This window comes from Tauraco erythrolophus, chromosome 5 (genome assembly GCF_009769465.1).
Source record: "Tauraco erythrolophus isolate bTauEry1 chromosome 5, bTauEry1.pri, whole genome shotgun sequence".
NCBI lineage: Eukaryota > Metazoa > Chordata > Aves > Musophagiformes > Musophagidae > Tauraco > Tauraco erythrolophus.
The window spans coordinates 5,342,434-5,361,840 of NC_141469.1; the positions used below are offsets into that span (position 1 = coordinate 5,342,434).

General features: G+C 37.3%; 1 protein-coding gene across 1 annotated transcript in view; it reads left to right on the top strand.

Moving 5' to 3' along the window:
- Positions 1-19,407, top strand: part of LOC104379105 (bifunctional heparan sulfate N-deacetylase/N-sulfotransferase 3) — a 59,635-nt gene that overhangs the window by 28,698 nt on the left and 11,530 nt on the right. Inside the window, exons 4-8 of the mRNA XM_009986302.2 lie at positions 225-410; positions 2,801-2,929; positions 15,670-15,852; positions 17,840-17,936; positions 18,799-18,922. Coding sequence (XP_009984604.2) covers positions 225-410; positions 2,801-2,929; positions 15,670-15,852; positions 17,840-17,936; positions 18,799-18,922 — 719 coding nt within the window. The remainder of the gene's footprint in view (positions 1-224; positions 411-2,800; positions 2,930-15,669; positions 15,853-17,839; positions 17,937-18,798; positions 18,923-19,407) is intronic.

The following is a 19,407-nucleotide window of genomic DNA, read 5'->3' on the forward strand; positions in this document are numbered from 1 at the left end:
ACGTACTCATCAAAATATTTATTAAAAAGGCATTGGTACTAAAATCTTGCGTTTCATCTTCACCATGCTGCCTTCCCTCTCACTTACATATCAGCAAATTTTGATATCGCCGATATTTGCATTTCAGACCTGTTCTTGATGTCTCACAAACAAAGGATTTGAGAAATGCCAAAACATCAAGTTTCTTATGCTTTGAAAGCAGTCATTGTTCTGTTATTCTTTAGGAACATAGTATTCCAACTGACTTGGGCTATGCAGTGGCGCCACACCATTCCGGAGTCTATCCAGTGCACGTTCAACTTTATGATGCCTGGAAAAAAGTCTGGAATATCAGAGTTACCAGCACAGAAGAATACCCACATCTGAAGCCTGCAAGGTACAGACGAGGCTTCATCCACAAAAATATCATGGTGAGTTGTATTTATGATGTTCGTATTTTTGTTCATTTTATGAACTAGTTATTTTTAAGTGGAAAAGCACAGGATCCTGGAAGTTCACATTGTGAGAAGCACATATTGCTATGCATAAGTAACAAGATATATTTGACGGTATCTTGTTAATTAAAATCAGTCTGTTGCTGATGAAGGTGGCCTCCAGGCACCCTGCTGTTAACAGTTAACAGGCTGTTAACTATTCTAGTCCTACTGTTAATCTGAGATCAGAGATTCTCTCTGAATTCAGAGATCTCAAGGAAAAAGTCAACTTCACGTCTTTTAACAGAATATTATAGGTTGGATTTCTAGCAGGTTTTAAATTTGCATAGTACTATTAACTGCAAAAGAGTTTTGTCAGTTTATGCCATCTGAGAATCTGCATTTTCGTGCATAAATATTTCTGCCATTTGAACAGTGCACAGTTGCCCTCGTTTTGCTTCCTGCCGTACTGGAATGTGAGCTGTGCTTGGCACTGTGGCGTAACCCCACAGCTAGGCTTTGGGTCGGGCAATCCGTCTGGATGCGGGCAGACACTCAGGGTGGAGGGAAGGAAGGCACAGACATGCCACACCCCCTCTAGGCTATGAAACTGCTCTGTTGAGGCAGCCACAAGTCAGATCACATAATTTTTTTTGTATTACATAATTCCCAGTGTTGTTCACTGACGGCAGTGTTCGCCAGAAGGGCTTATGCACAACCAACATGGAAGGAGTTGTGCTAATACCATCTGGTCACTGGAGTGTAGGCTATTTCTGATTCACGTGTTGTCGTTATTGTCTGAGAAGTGTTTCAAAACAATTTTCCAAAAAACTGGATGGTATGTTCTCAAGCAACTTCCTTTCAGAGCACGTAGGAGAGTGGTGAATCCCAGTGCGTGTACTGTGTTAATACCTCTGGCTGGGTTTTGGAGGGTCAAGCACCTTAGCACAAGACTGCCACTTAGCTTATAACAGAATTCCAGTATCGCCCTCAAGTTACCATGGATACCACTTTTCTAAGCGAAATAGTAATATTTAAAAGTTTTTATGTATTTCTGGATGAAGCAAACTCAAACGGTCTCCAGACATCCAGAAAACAACTTGACGCCGTACGGGGTTTGAGCTACAGTTTGTTCTCCTCAAAGCAAGAGCTGCATGTAAAATAATGGGTTTGTGGGTATGCTCAGGGGGCGTGAAGCGTTTGAGGGAGACTGATTGACTCTCAGAATCTCCAAAAATCTCTTTCATAAATTTTTGTAAAAACATGTCGTTTGAAGACACATTATGAGATTTAACACAAGGACACTGGGGCCAAAAATCAATTTCCGAGAACAGTCATGTAAAACCACCTGTTTTGGGAGTCTCAAGCTTTCAGTTCTCCAGGGCAAATGCAGTAATATTTTACATCTGCAGGCTTATAGTGATGAATGCATTCAGTAATAAAACCATTGTGTAAGATTTGCCAGAGCATTTCCCATCCGGTACAGCTTCATTCCCTGCCTCTGTGAAGAACTGTTCTCATATTTCATTAGTGAAATCCAAAGGTTTTTAAAAAGCATATGCAAGTTTGTAGCAAAAGTACAAATTCCATACATTTTCTGACAACACAGGATTTATGATCTGTGGTCACAGTATCCTGTACATTACAAAAAAGATATTGAGAAATGAAACTACAAGAAATAAGAGAGTATCTACAAAACCACAGTCTATGTCAAGTAAGGGATTTGTGTGCTTTAAAAGTTTAAGCTATCATATAATACATGTTCTAAATGGGACTGAAGTGTTTGAGAACAATCCTAGTTTGAGAATTATACACGAACATCAATACTCAGCTGTTGATTTTCCATGAAAATAGACATAATTGAAATACTCTCCAGCGAATTATTTTCTGAAGTTGATAGAAAATATTTGAAGTTCTACTGGAGAACGTGACTGCATTTATTAGTTCTTCCTATTCAAAAATTGCCTTTCAAACTCCAGTTTAGAAATCTTTGATGAGCAGACTTCAAATACTTGGTTTCAGGATCAGGTGTTACAGATAAAATTAAATTGAGGAGATTGCTGAGTTGTAACTTAGTGATTGAAATCAATCTGCACTTTCAAACAAAATGTGGTGAATTTTTAGACATTATGATTTCACCGATATAAAGAATGTTGTTTCTGTCAGTAATCACTATTTATTGATCTGCCAGTGTATTAATTCAATTAGATCTTTAGTGACTACTGGCAAAGATGTTATGTCAAATCTACCCAGCAATTATCACAAAGGAACATTATCAGTTATGTGTTACTTATCTGGCATTTATTATCTCATTAAAAGCATAAACATTTTTGTTTTGTGAATTTCTCTTGAATCTTTTTTCTTTTTTTTTTTTTTAATAAATTTAGGTGCTTCCTAGGCAAACTTGTGGCTTATTCACCCACACAATTTTCTATAAAGAGTATCCTGGAGGCCCAAAGGAACTAGACAAAAGCATTCAAGGAGGAGAGTTGTTCTTCACAGTGGTTCTCAATCCAGTAAGTACAGTGTAATTTCGAAATGTTTTTAAAAAATTAGTTAAAGAAGAGGTTACTGAATGCTTCAAGGCTAATCATCTGGGTCTCCCAAATAGTAATGATTAGTCACAGTGAGCTCTTCTGCTTTTTCAGTTAATTAACTTAAGATCTAATATTATGTATGTTCTGTTAGTTGTGCAAAGATAATCTCTGCTTTTATTGAGAATTATTTTGTTAGTAATGCAGTAGTAGCAATTTTTCTTGTTCTTCTTTACTTTTGCATGAAATAAGAACCCTGAGATTTAATTTTTAAAAGAATTCAAGCATTAAGGATTTTCAGTTGCTGATTCATGATAGCTTCAAAGAAAAGATCCAAGTAAATGAACCACGTAGTTAATACATCTACTTAACCTTTCATTTATCTTTAATGGAAGAATAAACAACAAACAAGGCTATGAAACTACAGAATCCTGACAGAAGGGAACAGTGTAGTACTTCAAAATGGCATGGGATTAGGTCATTTGGATCCAAACTGACCTTTTAGACAAGCTTTTAGGTGCGTTTTTCATCCAAAGTCCAAATGAAACCTACAAATTAAATTTACCAGTTTTATTCAAATGTAATAACTAGAACTCGTATTTTTTCAGAAAACTAAAGGGAACAAAACACATTTCCACTGAAATCCTTTGTAATAATAGGCTAAATATTTTTGTGCCCTATTTTAATCTTCTATAATTTAATGGAAGTCCAAAGGAAAAAAGGTTCTGTCAGCTACTTCAGCAATTTATATGCAGGTCTATTTTTCAAGCCTCTTATTCTTTCAGTCTATGGTTTTGGTTCTTTGAGATCAGTGACTGTGCTTTGTTCTCCTTTTTCATGTTCATATAGCCGAATTAGGAAATAAAAAACTGACTTCCTCAACACATGTGTGGTCTCCCTTCTAGAGGATGGCAGTAGTCCCAGTCCTAACTTTGATGATATATAATTTCAAGTACAGCATGGTAACAGAGGTGAAACCTGGAAAATTCCTGGGATGGGAGGGTGTTACTACCATAACAATGCCTTGGCAACATATGGATTTTAACTAAGAGTTACTAGCTTAAAAAATGAGACTTAGAGGAAGACATATAGCAACATAATTTTGAGTTGGGAGAAATTGTATTCCATATTTGAAACATAGCCACAACTTAGCCAAAAACTATTTTACCATCTTACAACAGTGGGGAGACAGCTAAATTTAATATGGTTACTTGAGGCATAAGACTTTCAAATTAAAGAAGGGAAGAGAATGGAGGGAAGACAAGATAAGCAGTGAAACAATCGTGATTTTTGGTATTAATCATAGAAGTTGGATCATGCTGGCCTAACATCCTTGACTGTGAGTACAGTAATGTCTTTTTCTATATTACAGTTAGAGCTTTGATTTATGCATTGCAATGTAGACTGTATGATCACCTATTTCTGAAAATATGATATCCAAATACAATACAGACTAAAAGAAGTTAAATGCACTATTTTCTAAATGCAGCCGTAAATTCACATCAAACCACAATTTGCCCAGAACACATTGTTGCAGTCCTTTTAAGGAGTGCCTTTGAAAAGGTGATGCCTCTGGTTTTAAATATCTGCTTATAAACAGTTTCTAAAGTTCTAAGCACAAGCCTGGCATGTAACCAATTCAAAGATTAGGGTTTGCGTCTTTGTGTTTTTAAAGTATTACATGTATTTATACCGTAGCTTGCAAATCAGAGTTGGGCAAAGATTAGGAATTAAAATGAAAACTAAGTAGCTGTAGGAATTTTTCTAATTATGAAGTGGCATTTTGGATTTCATAAGCTTTCCTGTGTTTTCATTAAAATTGCTGAGATTTCCTAATGTGAAACACCCAGCTTTTCAGAGGATGTAAAAATTCCATTGTGAAGCATTTTCTAAACGTTCTTTTTCACTGGTGTAAAACTACAAAGAAGAAACGTTACCTAGAAATCGTTGCAGTATCTGCTAAATAATATTCTCCACAATAAGTACGTAAATATTTCATTTCCAAAAATGGAAAATGTGGATATAAATTAAATGTAAATCTTAACAAAGACCTTCATTACATTTCTTGTTTTAATTTGGATAACTGATCTTAAGTGAATATAGTTTCTGAGGTGTAAGTTACTAGACTGAGGCTTTAGAAACTGAGTATTCTGCACTGAAATAAATGCCTCTAAGAATAAAGCCCCAAATTTCTTTGTGGTTTGGCTGTGTAATGGTAGCTATTCACAAGAGAGACTCTGCTTCCTTATAGTATGGTAGATCAACCATAATCTGCAGAGTAAACCACAAAAAAACGCGGGACCATATGTGCATCTGTAAGCTTTTGGCATGAGAACCGGCGTTGTCACTCTGTTCCCAGGGTATTGTACAGTCAGAAGTCCTGCAGGTAAGAAAAACACCAGGAAATCCTGCTCTGCAAATGATCTTTGCTAGTTATATTTTATATGGGAACTAAGAGTTGGTTTGTTGGAGTAGCTAATCTCGGGGTTGGCAAGCTGTATTTCTGTGTTACGCATTTATATCCCCACACTGCTGCTTCGATGGCTGTCTGATGGTGGCCGTAAAGTGATCTTGACAGCTGTGCCCATTGTGTTCATAAGGCATCTAGAATGCTGAAGTGCCACCAAGCTGAAAAAGAGCCTAAGTAGTAATATAACATGCTATCTGCCCTTCCAGTCGTATTTTGTATGTCTGTCTTCTGGTAGAGATCTTGCTGACTTCAGCAGCCCTTCGGCAAGATCGTGCTATATCAGGATCCTGTACAAAATGTTTTACAGGAAGGAAAAAAAAAAAAAAAGAAAGAAGCCTTCAGCAACCTTATATTATTAGGATACTGGCATTATTTTCCCCACATTATTGGTTGAATAATTGACTTAGAGGAAGGTTGTGTGACTTGCACTAATTTAGCCAGGGAATTCTTTAGCAAAGCCACAAGGAAAACATGCGTCGTAGAAGTCTTTGGTGATGAGTATCTTGTCCAGTCAGACAGCTGTCTTTGTTTTATTATTTTGCATCGTTGCTATTTTTCCTAGTACTGTACTGACTTCAAAACATTTTAGCAAGTGTTTTTCCTGATAAACTTGTTAGAATCTTCAGTGACTTCAGATTCATCTATCTCTGTCTGCAATATTCAGTGAAGTTCTTGGATTAATAAAACAAATTTCTGTTAAACATCTCTTAGAACGAAATTATACCAGTCTCCTGAATGTGTCTTGTAAATGATGAAGGAAGTGAACAGTTAGATTTTGAGCTATATATCATGATGAGGTAGGTATAGACATTGCCATCAGCTGTATCAGTTCTTCACAGGTTTGTTAGTAAATCTCTGTCAATACTAACAAGACTCTATCAATACTTCAGAACGGCTCTGAAAATAATTAGACCTAAGAATGAAGCCAAACTAAACATAGCTGAACTGAACATGCCTTTATAAAAACTGTTTGAATATTTCATTCTGTCTGCTGCAATGCATTTTCCTCATCTGCAACTAGGAACACATATATATATATATATAAAAGTTATATATATACTGCTTCTTTATGAAAATGTCTGTACTAGTTACTGCTGCGTGCTATAGCCATTGTTTCTGTAGGTCACTGATGTGGAACATGTACGATAAAATAAGCTAAGTAAGAACTGGGACCAGAGTAGTTCAAAAAGCACTGATACAATGAAGTGTTCAGAGCGATGAGTTACAAATGAGCTTCTTTAAGCTTGCACGTGTGTTGCAATGGATTTAAGTACCAAAACTTGATTAACTGAGTAACTAAGGCTATCTATTGCAAAGTTATTTGTTTGATATGTAACAGTACTGTTCAGTCATTAACAGGAACATAACAAACCTGACTGTCTCGGTGAGTTACAATAATACATATACGTAAGGACTATACGTCCTTCGCCTTTCCAGGAAAAGTAAAAATCGTGACTGGAACAGGATTCTGCTGAGGACAGCACTGCATATTGCAGCATTTTCTCTAATGATGTGCACGTTCTCCCATGAGAGCAGCTATTAGAGATGAGCTATTAGAGCAGCTATTGTCAGATGAACACTTGAAATTCACTCACCTGTCCCATGGGGCTGATGGAGGCTACGGAGCGAGCGGCAAACATGTTGAACAGCTCTTGTTCTCCTTGAGGCTGCATGGGCAGCAACCGAAGTTGATGTAAATGGTGTGTTAGCTTACTCCGTGCTACACAGGCAGTAGGAAAAGGAGTTCACTGCTCTGTGTTCACTGTTCTAACTTGCTTGTAGTTGAGCCAGTTTAAAAAGGCATTATTGCAAACAGCATGTTACCTTCCAGTAACAGAAGGGAGAGACTCCTATATGTAAGTCTGTATATTTGGATTCTGTGGAATATACACAAATGAGTAATCTTAACATGGATCTGCACATTCTGCGCAGCAAAGTCAGTGGAATTTTTCCCATTCCTATTAGTGGGATAACACACAGATATATCCATGTTCCTTTAAGGCATTGGCACCCTGTGGAAGGAACAGAGTGGAAGGTAATGCAGTGTTGCATAATGAAGTTCAGGAAATCCGTGGTACTCTGCAGGCTCAATCTTATAGGCAAAGCTGGAAGCAATTGACTGAAATGGACTACAAAGGACTGAGAAAAACTCCAATTTGAAGAGAAATCAAAAATTATCAAGATTGATTATATTTGAAGAGAGGTGACAAACAGAAGTAACTACGAAATTGCGCGAAGAACCTAGACAATGAACTCCTGTTACCTGTCTTGAAACAGAAAACCAGAGGATAGCCAATTAAATGAGGATGAGAATTTAAATGAGAATTGTATCGGGATCTTCCTCCAAGCTAATGTTCTTGACATCAAGAACTTATCAAGATTTGAAATACAAAATTAAATTGTATTGGATATTCATTCCTGGAGAAGTTGATAAGACGTGGATTCCATATAAACTTCCATAGTTCATGTAACCCTTGAAAGCAGGGAAGACTTTCATAGGGGATTGTTTTTCACACATCTCCCAGCTGTAGAGTATCCTCTACTTTCCTCATACATAGCTGATAGAATCATAGAATGGTTTGGGTTGGAAGGGAGCTCAAAGATCATCTAGTTCCAACCCCCCCGCCATGGGCAGGGAAACCCTCCGCTACACCAGGTTGCTCACCACTGGCCTCTGTAGACAACATGCTGCACTACTTAAACAGGCCAAATGCAGGACAGGTCTACTGATTTTATTCATTTTTAATATGGAAAAGCTTACTGTTTTTCGAAGTTTCAATAATAAAAATAACATTCATGAAGCAGATCAACAATATGAAATGGAGTCTCTTTCATCTGCTTTCTACCAGTTCTTTAGAATTCCTAAAGTTTATTCCAATTTGTTTATCTGGTTTAGTTTTCAAATGATGATGTGGAAAGTATGTTTTTTATTTCAAGTCCAAGTAATCCCAATTTTTCTTAATGTAAGGCTGCAACTTGGATGAGAGACATCGTCTAAAACAATATTGTATGCTGCTTTTCTGGTAGCATCAGTAAAAGTTAAAGGATCTCAGTTTAACTTTGTAGAAGGCATACGTAACCCAGTCCTAAAATATCCTTTGAACTGTGGAAGATACAGATCAGGAGCTTTGCTGCTGTACAAGATGAATGTTTAAGGGAAAATGGTTCATGAAAATCTTCCATACATTTTCTGCCCCCAAGAAAAACAAGCAGAACAGAATACAGTAATTGCATTACATGCACTTACATGCGCTTCCTTACAAAGTACAGTGTGTCTGCAGATCTGAAGAAAAGGGAAAATGCCCTGTGGAGACGAATTTGGTGAAAGCCTTCAAATGGTTGACAGCCCAACAATGAAGCTAATGTGTAGCCAGCTGTGTGTTCTCCGTATGGTTACAGCAGTGCTGATCAAGGAGGGAAGACTGTTGATGGTTTAGGCCTTGTCTCTGATAGATTTTAAAATAATTATAATCTTTGTATGCATTCAGTTCTAAGTATTATTTTCCTCTAATTTTTACCTCTCCCAAGTTACAGTGAGTAGAGCTGTTATTAAGCTAATTGACTTGCAGCAAGGGAGAAATTATCTCCTTTAGCACTGAAAATGAGAGGATTTATATCAGCATCAGCAGAACCTACTGTATCTTAATGTGACCCTGAACAAGATGAAAAGCCAGGCTTTGGGACTACAGAGGAAAATACAAAAACAAAGGCATTCAGGCTCAGATCTTCCCCTTCTGTCTGTCTTGCTTTGCACAACCTTGCGTTTAATTGCAGTGAGTGTGAGAAACAGGAAAGATGATACGTGTTGAGGAGCCCACTGATGTGCAGGTACCTCCCTGAGCTTTGATGAGTGGGATTCATTGTAGGCAGCAGAGCCTGACCTCTCTGGTGGGCTGGTTCAACTCAGCAGGCTTGGCCCACTTCATGGGTGAGTGAGAAAGGCAACAATTTCATCTCTTCCCTGTCCTCTCATGCCCATTTTAGGAACTCTAGGGAACTGCAGCAATAGTTGCGGAGTTGCCATGAATTAAGGCAGGGGGAAGTCAGTTTTGCGTAGCATTTTGGTTGACTGCAAAATGCAAGTATTCCTTCCTTTCCTATCTGTCTTCAAAACCCACCCAAAAAAGCCAGACAGAGTCTGGTATTTTGTGGGTGGAACAGACAAAATACAAAAAATCCTAAATGAACAGGCAGCATGGAAAGGCTGTGGAACAGACAGGATTAGCTGTCTCACTAGACGTGATTCCTTTTAACAGTGTGCAATAAATACATTGAAATTGTGGGCAATAAGATGACTTTACCCCTCTATGATTCTTCAGAATTCTCAAATGAAAAGTCTTGTACAAGTAGTTTACAGCTATTAGTGAAGCAAATCTTTTGGACAGTACTGCCAACTGGGAAGTTGAGTCACAAGGATCATGAGCAAATTATAGAGAAAGGCAAAAAAACCTTTGTGCAACAGCTGAAAATAAACTCACGTTTCCTGACTGTCAATTCAGAACTACACCAAGTACGTAATTTGGTTTGATCTTATAAATCTTACCTGGCTCCATTAGATTTGTAGTGGAGACACTGCGATGAAAATGAAATTCAACTGTTGAATAGTTGGCTTGCTGTCTTTGCAAGCAGACAGATCCATGGCAGCTGTAAAACCCGCAGAACAGCCCCAGAAGAAAAAAGCTGGAATCTCTCTGTGGTGGAATGGAACACAGCTTTTCTGGTAGTGTACAGGTCTAAAAGGACAAATATTAAAAATACATATTCAAGCATAGACTGCAATCTAATTCATTTTTCTATCACTTTGTTAGTCTAATGGAGCAAAACCAGCTGTTACTGAGTCTCTGAATACCTGAAACAAAACTGTTCTGAGTAACGTGGAGACAATATCAGAACTGCAGGCAGAGTATGCACAATGCCAAATTAATTGGAATATAGGCGTTCTGAGAGTTAGACGTACTCTTGTGGCCTGTAAACATTTGCTCAGTAGCTAAAATATCAGCAATATACTAGATTGGTAATGCATCTGCTTCTAGTGCCTAGCAGAGATCACATAATTAATTGTCAATCATAATTTAACTTCATTTTCAAGTGTTGTGCTTAACTTCATCGAGTTGGGAGGCCTCAATGTTGCCTTTTAATGTTGTTGCACAGATTGGAGGGTGACACAGTGCCCATGACAAAAGTACCGTGACGACTCGTTTAGTAGTATGAACTTACTCAAGTTGGACTATCTGCAATAGATTTATATATGGTGAAAAAATGAAAGTTGTGCCCAATCCATAAGAAATGGTTATTACAGATTTTTTTTTCTTATACCAGCTCTTCTAGTTCCAGATTTAAAATGCCCAAGTAATAGTAAGTCTGTTTAACAACATTAGTGTCACTGCAAGCCTCAGTCCTCCCTCCACTTCCCGCATGCTTTCCAAAGAGGGTACAGCTAACCTCTCAAAAAGGAGTCTTCTCTCTGCTCCTGGCTTGTCCTGACAGCTTAGTGCAGTGGTCTCCAAAGTGGGGTACGTGCGCCCCAGGGCGTGTACAACATCTCTTTTGGTGTGGCAAGGAAATACTGGAACTTTAGTAATTTCTGAATAAATATACATTCATTGGGAGTGCATGCTCAAAAAATTTTTGCCAATAGGTGTGCACGATCAAAAACGTATGGAGGCCACTGGCTTCGTGAACTACAGTTCTACAGGCTTTTTGCTGTTCTAGAGGCTTTTGTGCTTAATTTGTTTCACTCTGCTGTAGGTGTTGTCACTTCTTTTCTTTCCTGCGTTATTACTGTAACTGAAACCAAATCAAAAAGTCCTCCTGATGCGGTATAACATTAAAGAGGTAGAAACAGAAAAGGGGTATGAAGAAGAAAAGTAGTGAGGTTTAAGTGCAATGTATTCATCTGCAAAATTTTTGTGTGAAATGGAGTTTGAATATACAGCAAGGTGCATTTTACTTACCAGGATATATGGAAGGGAGTGGTTGCCCTTTTTTTTATTTGCAGGTTGCCCAGCACAAAGATACCCACTCTGCTGCTTTCCATCAGAGCAGCTAGTCTTCCTCACCATAAATCATTTCTGTCCGGATGTAGAGAAGCTTCATAATTCACCCTTCCAGACCTTCTCCTGGAGCTTAGTAAGAAGAAAAAAAAGAAAAATCTTTCCCCCTATCCTTGAGTGGTTCTTCTCATCCCTGTCTTTCTCAAAAATAGATACCCCTTGATTCCAAGGGGAAGAAGCCGGGAACACAAAGATGTCACAATTGATTGATATTTTTTAAAATATCTAACCTACTAGTATAACATCCGTCACTAGAAACTAGATAGCTTGTTGCATTTTTTTTGTTTTGTGTAAATTGTTTGTCAAGCATCTATTGTTTTCTCTGTTCTTGATACATAAATTAGATCATGCTTGTTCATCTTTTCCTGATACATGTGATTTAATAGCAGGAAGTCAATCTTGGTCTCAGCTCTAATTTGTTGACCTAGAATCTAGCACCTCTAATTGGGAAACGTTGTTGTAGTAAGGAAATAGGCAGCACAGAATGAGAATTCAAAAAGATGAAAGCTGTTTCTCCGGAGTGCTTGTCCTCATTTCCCTACATCTCTTCTGTACTAGTTAGAATCCCAAATAAAATCAGGGATTGGGAAGGAGAGCAAAACAGAAATAGCGCTTTCATTGTGGGGAAGAAGGAGTGCAGAAATGCTGAGAAGCTGAAAGGAGCAGGTCGTACACCTGCCTACAAGGCTCTGTGAGAAGGAAGAGTAAAGCACCTTTGTTACTCTGATCCAGAGATGGGTAGGAGCAAGAAAGGAGCTGCTGCCCACAGGCCAGATTTAGTCCCAAACCATCATTTTAAAAATTGACTGCATTGCATTTCAGTCCCCTGTGAAAGATATTAAATCCTATGTGGAGTGTGCATTGAAGTGCAACCAAGATGATAGTTTGTTTATGAGGAACGGCTAAAAAGGGTGATGCTTCTTGCACTGAGATAAAGAAAATGCTGAGATGCCCTGAAAGAAATTATTTTAGAAGAGAGCTTGGAATAATAAAATCAAATAAGCTCTTTTTAACTGAAAGGGAGGCTAAAATGCTTGTTAGAGTAAATATAAATCCGTTCACAGCTGCTTCCCTTTTGAAGAAGGAATAAAGAAATACACGAAGCTCTATTTATATTTTACAGCGTTTCCCAGAGGTGCAAGATTATTGAATAAATAGTGTTATTTACTAGATCTGGTTTTCTGAGATGCCTACAAAGGATTCCTTTTCTATCTCCTAATCTGTGGTTTTAAGAGAGTGAATCTTTAATAACGTAGCATGCTAACTATTAGCTGGCAAAGAAAGAGTAATCATTCTCATTAGTTAGAGCTTGTTTGAATGAAACAGAATGTGGTGTGATAGAACATAAAGCATAACTCAATATGGAAGGCAAAAAGTAGTGATTATGTTTTGTCTTGGTGTGAGACTGCACACCTGCAAATGGAAGGGTAACGATACGAGTTGCCGTCCTTCTGCACAGCTGGGCGGGAAAGCAGGGAGGTGGGTAGCAACATGCCATCACCTGCAGCTAGGCCAGTGCCAAGGTGAAATCCCTCACAATGGCACTTGGATTTCATTTTCTCCATGTAGCCAGGGAAACCAGAGGATCAGCTTATACATCTCTCCTTCTGCCGTGGCTGCGTAGCTGTTGTTGACAAATGCACAGGAGTGTCCATGGAATAGGAGAGAGCAGCGGGCAGGTTGGCATCACGTACTGTAAGGCACCTCTCATTGGGATCCCTGGCGTACAAAGTGGTCCAAGGTCCTTCTCGGAGAAATGTAAATGCAGCTGCTGCAGCATCACGCTCCTGTTAGTTACACAGGCTGCCAGCTTAGCCGGCGAAGGCCTTCTGTGGCTGAAAGCAAGAGTGAGTAGTTCTTAGGTCAGATCAGGTGAATCAGGCCATGGACCAGCAACATTTCTTTGTTCTATGAACCACAGGATTGTAGTTTGCTAGTTTTACACAAGTAGTGATAGTGATTTTACTAAGAATTTGTTTGTACAGGAGGGGAAGAAGCTTTCATTCAGATTTTCCTGGACGATAGGCTCAGCGATCGGTGATATTTTGGATGCCATATAGAAGTAAAGGAGACCTTCCTTACAATGTAAAGTTGTGTATTAGAATATGCATTTGATTACACTAAGTTACAGTTTGGTTACACGTCTTTACAAGATTTAGTCATTTATGTTTTAAGTGAGCATTTGATCGTCTGTTTTTGTTGTAAATAATTAACCATTAAGTATTTGATATAAAAAAAAAACTAAGGAACTAAGGTCTCTGATATATTTTTTTTCCCCTTCATTGATACAGTTTTATGTGCTGGAAGATATTTATGATGATACATCCCATCAATTTTTCAGCCTCCACTCTAACATTCTTAAAATAACAGTGATATTCCCTTCAGGGAAAGAGTAATACATATTTTCCCTAAACTTGCAATCTTTTCAAGTTCTCTCGCTTTTTCTTCCAGTGCAGTGCTGTAGTTGGCAGGTGGGTTGTTGCCAGGAGCTGAACTGATATTATAAATGTCAGAGGTCAATCCACATGTAGGAAAGAAAGAGACTGTCAAGAAAACAAGTTAACCTTTTTTATGGAAACCCTCTGGTAGTATCTTTGCTGAGAACAACGTAGTCCTGTGACTGGTCCATTCTGCTTTGAGAACTGAAATAAAAAAGGAAACTTGAAAAGGTTATACATTTGGCAAAATGCTTATTATTGGTTGCCTAAAAGGGAGGTGGTTTTTATTTTCAGTCTCACTCCTATCTGAAAAGAAGGATTGTATCCCAATTATTTATCAATGTATATTTTTTAATTACTTGAATCAGACAAACTGAAGCCCTCAGCTTACTTTGTAGTGTTACCGTTAGGTGGTGTTTAAAACAGAAGCCAGTATTTTGAATACTCTGAAACAAAAGAATACAGCTGTAGATTACTATTTTTCATTCTTTTTTTAGTTTTTAAACTGAAGACTTCAATTCCTTTACAAAAGATAAACTTCAGTTCCTGAGCCTATTTCAGTACTGTGGCCATGATAAACCTTTTTCTTTTTAAAGTGGTTTACCTCAAGTTTTACTTTAAGTGAAAATTGCTCATTCATGGCATTAGCAGATTTATTTATAAAAAGAGTCATGTTCCTAATTTTTTAATGGAAATTAGTCTGGAGAATTTATCTTGGGAGAGTTCTCCTATTATAAAAAAAACTTTGAAAAAAAAAAAATCCCTGCTACAGAAGCAAGGGTTTGCAGATTTTAGTGTAAGAACAGACTGTTTCATCAGTGAAAAATTACTTTAAAAATGAATCATTTTGCAAAACAGGTTTCAGTCTTCAGCCCTTCCTCAGTCCCTGAGAGACCATCCTTGCCATCTGTGTATTCCTGCTCCGCTCATCAGCATGGTTTACATGCATCCAAATATGCCCTACCTGTGGGAAAGCTTCACGGCAAGCGTTGCTTCCATTGGGAGTGTGAGAGTGCAGTTGGAGCAAAGGATGGATGGAGAGGATTTATCTGAGTAGCAATTTCACAGTAAGGTGCCAGAAGAACAAAATACGAGTTGCCTTATAACTGATGACTATTGAGCTGGCTGATGGTTGTTTTTTTTTAATTTAGAATTATTTTATGCACAATTATTTGAAAGTAGTAAATCAGGTTTCAGTAAGGGTTTTTTTTTTTTGTGTTCTGTATATGATTCGACTGTCTTTCCAGTGCTTGAAGAATAGTTTTGTAGAGGAAATGAGCTACTTATCCTATAAAACTTACAGTTGGAGCAATAAGATTTAAATCACAGCAACAGAGGTCCGCTGTCCTCTTGGTCTCTGACTTCCTTACTCTTCTATGAAAACAGAATTCATGTGTTTCATATCGATTTGTATTCCACTGGAAGTAAAACTGTGGGTATTGTTTTTGCTGTATCCTCCATTAGATAAACTTACATAAAGACTACGTAAATATCGTACAACCCAACGGTAGGATTGCACATCCTAGTTCGCACAGAGCTCGTAGTACCTATTCCACTATGTTCCTCATCGATTGCATTGAGTTGACTTGAGAAGAAGGATGTAATTCAATGAAGAGCAAGGATATTAAGATCTACGTGAATGTGATCAAAGTCTTGCAGCTCTAACTAAGAGCAAAATGCAAATTAAATTTGTATTATCTGTGGTTACACTGCCATCTAGTGATACACAGAGTCAATGTCTACTTGTTTTCTTTCCTAAAGATCAGCATCTTCATGACACATTTATCTAATTATGGAAACGACCGCCTGGGATTATACACCTTTGTGAATCTGGCCAACTTTGTTCATACTTGGACAAACCTGAAACTGCAAACTCTTCCTCCGGTTCAACTAGCTCACAAGTATTTTGAACTATTCCCTGAGCAAAAGGACCCTCTCTGGCAGGTAAGCAGGCTTACTGATGAAGAGATCAGAAAAAAATCATCTTGGTGGTGTTTGTTGTGAAGCTCTTTGTTTCAGTTTCTTGTAGAGAAAAGCAGTAATATTTTTAGACTTACTAGTTGGTTCCATAAAACAGCTTACTGAAGCTTCAGTGTACACGGTTGTTTTCCGTCACTTAAATTTCTGTAGAAAGGTCATGACATTAATATGTATTAAGCTGTGTAATTAAAATTATATTTAATTCCTTTTATTTGTGATTTTACTTCCTTTTAGAAATATGGGAAGTGCAGGAAAGGCATGTTGTGTTCTCTTCTTCTCTTGGAATAACAGGAGATGTATATGCATGTATTAGCAATTGGCCATTAAACAAAAAAACTTTTTTCCAAGTGAGTGAGGGCATCCAGAAAGAGAAAATAGCTTTAAGACCATGGCTACCTTAATGCAAAAGCTGGCCAGGCAAGTCAAAATAGGTTAGATAGAATGGAAAGTTATTCACCAACAGCTGAGAACGGCCCAAGCAAGAAGTTTACCAGCACTTAATACATTAATATTGTCAGCTCTGCTGCTTGATTATTCTGCTCTTATAAATGAGCAAGTTATAAATATCAGGAATGCGAAGACCTGCCAAGGCTGGAACCTGCCCTGGCCTTGCACTTGACACATCTTCAGCCCATAACCCAGCTCTAAGAGCACAGTCCCTAAAGAGAAACTACTGCACCAAGTGGTGAACGCTGTCGTGTTCTTTTTTTAAACCCTCAGCGATGGTTCAGCCGATTCAGTGGAACGTCGGAGTGCTGTAGGTGCATGTGTCCCAATAGTGATAATATGTATCCCAAATATCATCCTTTTGAGGTGACTAGGTAGAAATATTCTAAGGAGCAAGCTTTACTAAATCAAAAATAAAAATGTATTGAAGCTTGCTTACTCAAATTGCATTGCCAACTTAGAACCACAGTATGAGATTGCAAATTTGGACTTAAATATACATCTTGAAATTCATGCTGTTATTGAATAATACATTGAACTAGGGGGGAAATGTCAAGAATTTTGCATGATATTAAGAGAAAATGAGTTTAAAAAATGGAAATTAGCCTGTAGCCAAATGACTTGAAAAGTCAGAATTACTTAGAAAAGAAATTTGTAAGTAACTGTGACTAATATATACTGAATGTGGTGTCTTTTGTCTATAATGCACGTAAATCTGAATTCAGTTACCTTTTTTTAGGCCTAGAAAACTGGTAATTCCCTTTGTCTCAGTGCAGTATTGCCAAACAACAGTGTCAAAAATTGTTTGCAAGTAATGTTTCTAAACCAAATTTAAACTGCTTCAGCTGTAACGAGCACATGAGAAAACAGGATTCAATATTAGATACGAATTTGAACTGGAGGATCAGAATACGTATTTGTGAAAGGGAGTCTTTACATTATAATTAGTTTGCTAAAAACTAGAGCATGTATAGGGTGGTAGCCATTACAGTAGTGTAAAAGAAAAAGACAGTAATTACAGAACTCATTAGCAATTTTAAGTCTTCCTAATTTGTATGTAATTGATCAATTGATTTTGAATGATTCCCATATCTTAAGTAAGCGCGACCAAATTTGTCTTTGGCATAATTCCACTGAACATACTGACGTTTCATAGGAGAAATGATCTTGTCCCAGGGTCTGTTGGGTACATGGGGCTACTATATATATATGTAAGAATGAGCTAAAAGGAAAACCATGTTTTTTCAACATAGTTGTCTCATCAAAAAGAAAAAAAAATACTTGAGAGGCAGTTTCTGGCCTGGTTACATTGCAAATACCCTTCTGAATCACTGAAATAGTTCATTTAATACAGAACATGGTTTTCTGTGCTAAGGGAAAATAATATTTTCTGGTAAGAATATTTGTACATTGGTGAGAAATTGGTTATTTATACCAACGTAATGTGAGAACCTTATCAGGTGTGATTATCAATGAAATTCTTCGTTGTCCTTCTCTGTTTTAGAATCCCTGTGATGACAAACGGCACAGAGATATCTGGTCTAAAGAAAAAACCTGTGATCGATTGCCAAAATTCTTGGTTGTAGGACCCCAGAAAACCGGTGAGTTTTTTTGTATTTCAACACGATAAGCTATTTGTTAAGTTCAAATAGTTATACCGATTAATCACTTCTTACTCAGACTATGTAGAGATCTTGATCATCTAATAGTATTTTTTGATTTTCAGATATCATCCAAATGTAGTTCAGTAGAGTAAGTTACAACAACAGACAGTACACATTCTGAAAATGCAGAGTTCAGGTGTGTGTCAGAATTTTTTGGCTTTATGTCAAAACGAGTAACACTTTGATTAAAGAGCTCAACAAGACAGACAAGATCTTGTCAAAGTGGAAGAAGGAAAGGACAGCCACTTTTCAGATGGTGTAGATTCTTAACTGCGAGTTCTTGTCTGTCCTGCAAGTGTCTTGTTTATAGAAACTTGATATTTCATGGCATTTATTTCAAGTCAAGAAGTTCCTAATGGACAATTTGAACAGCAATGTTGCCATAGTTTATAAATTAACTTAATGGTTGATTTTTTTTTTTCTCTGTAATCAGAAAATTGGATATGTGCTTCCTTTCATCTTTACCAATCCCCAACAGCTACTGAGTGCAAGATTTTTAAATTATTTTTGTGACAGTCTCATGAAAAACAGTAATTACTTTTAAAACATGGTGATTAAAAGTGTGAAAAACAGATTTCAGTATTGACACTCCAGTTTCTGTGTTAACTATTTACAGTTCTTTAAACATCTTCAATTTAAAAGCACAGAAAGCACAGATTCTTAGGTGACATAAATCAGCATCCCCTCACTGAAATGAAATGGAATTAAACTTGTTTTAGTCCATTTGTGGGTATGACCCAAAAAAAAAAAAGGGTGTGTGTATTTTTTTTTAAATCTTGGACTTTTCTCCTATTTGTAGGTACCACAGCCTTGTATTTGTTCCTGATCATGCATCCTTCCATCATTAGTAACTCCCCCAGCCCAAAAACCTTTGAGGAGGTACAGTTCTTTAATAGAAATAACTACCACAGGGGGATTGATTGGTAAGATGGGTTATTAGTATAAATATAAAAGTTTATATATTGTGACAATACAAAAAATGACATTACTGTTGGTAACGGTAACTGTTTATATAGAGAGTGAGATAAAAAAAATTCTAAAATGATAAATAAATGCAAGTGATTAACAGTCTTACTACAGGATATCATAAATGCAATAACTTTTGTGAGGCTTTCTTGTAAATATCCATACATTCATATATGCAAAACAGTAACAAAATATGTATTTCTCATTACACATGCCTTTGAAGTTGGGACAGCAATGGTTATTATGGATATATGGAAGCAAAAATTGTGTGCCTGTCGGAAATCTTATTTCTTAAGAGAAAAAAGGTAATATCAGGGAGAGGCATTTTTTTCTTTAAATAGGATTTAGAAATAGAAATCAGGTAAAAGAAGGACAGGGAAAGCCTCTCAAAATGTTTTTCAAAGATCAGGTAGTTTAGGAGAGTGTTAGCGTCTCCATAGGG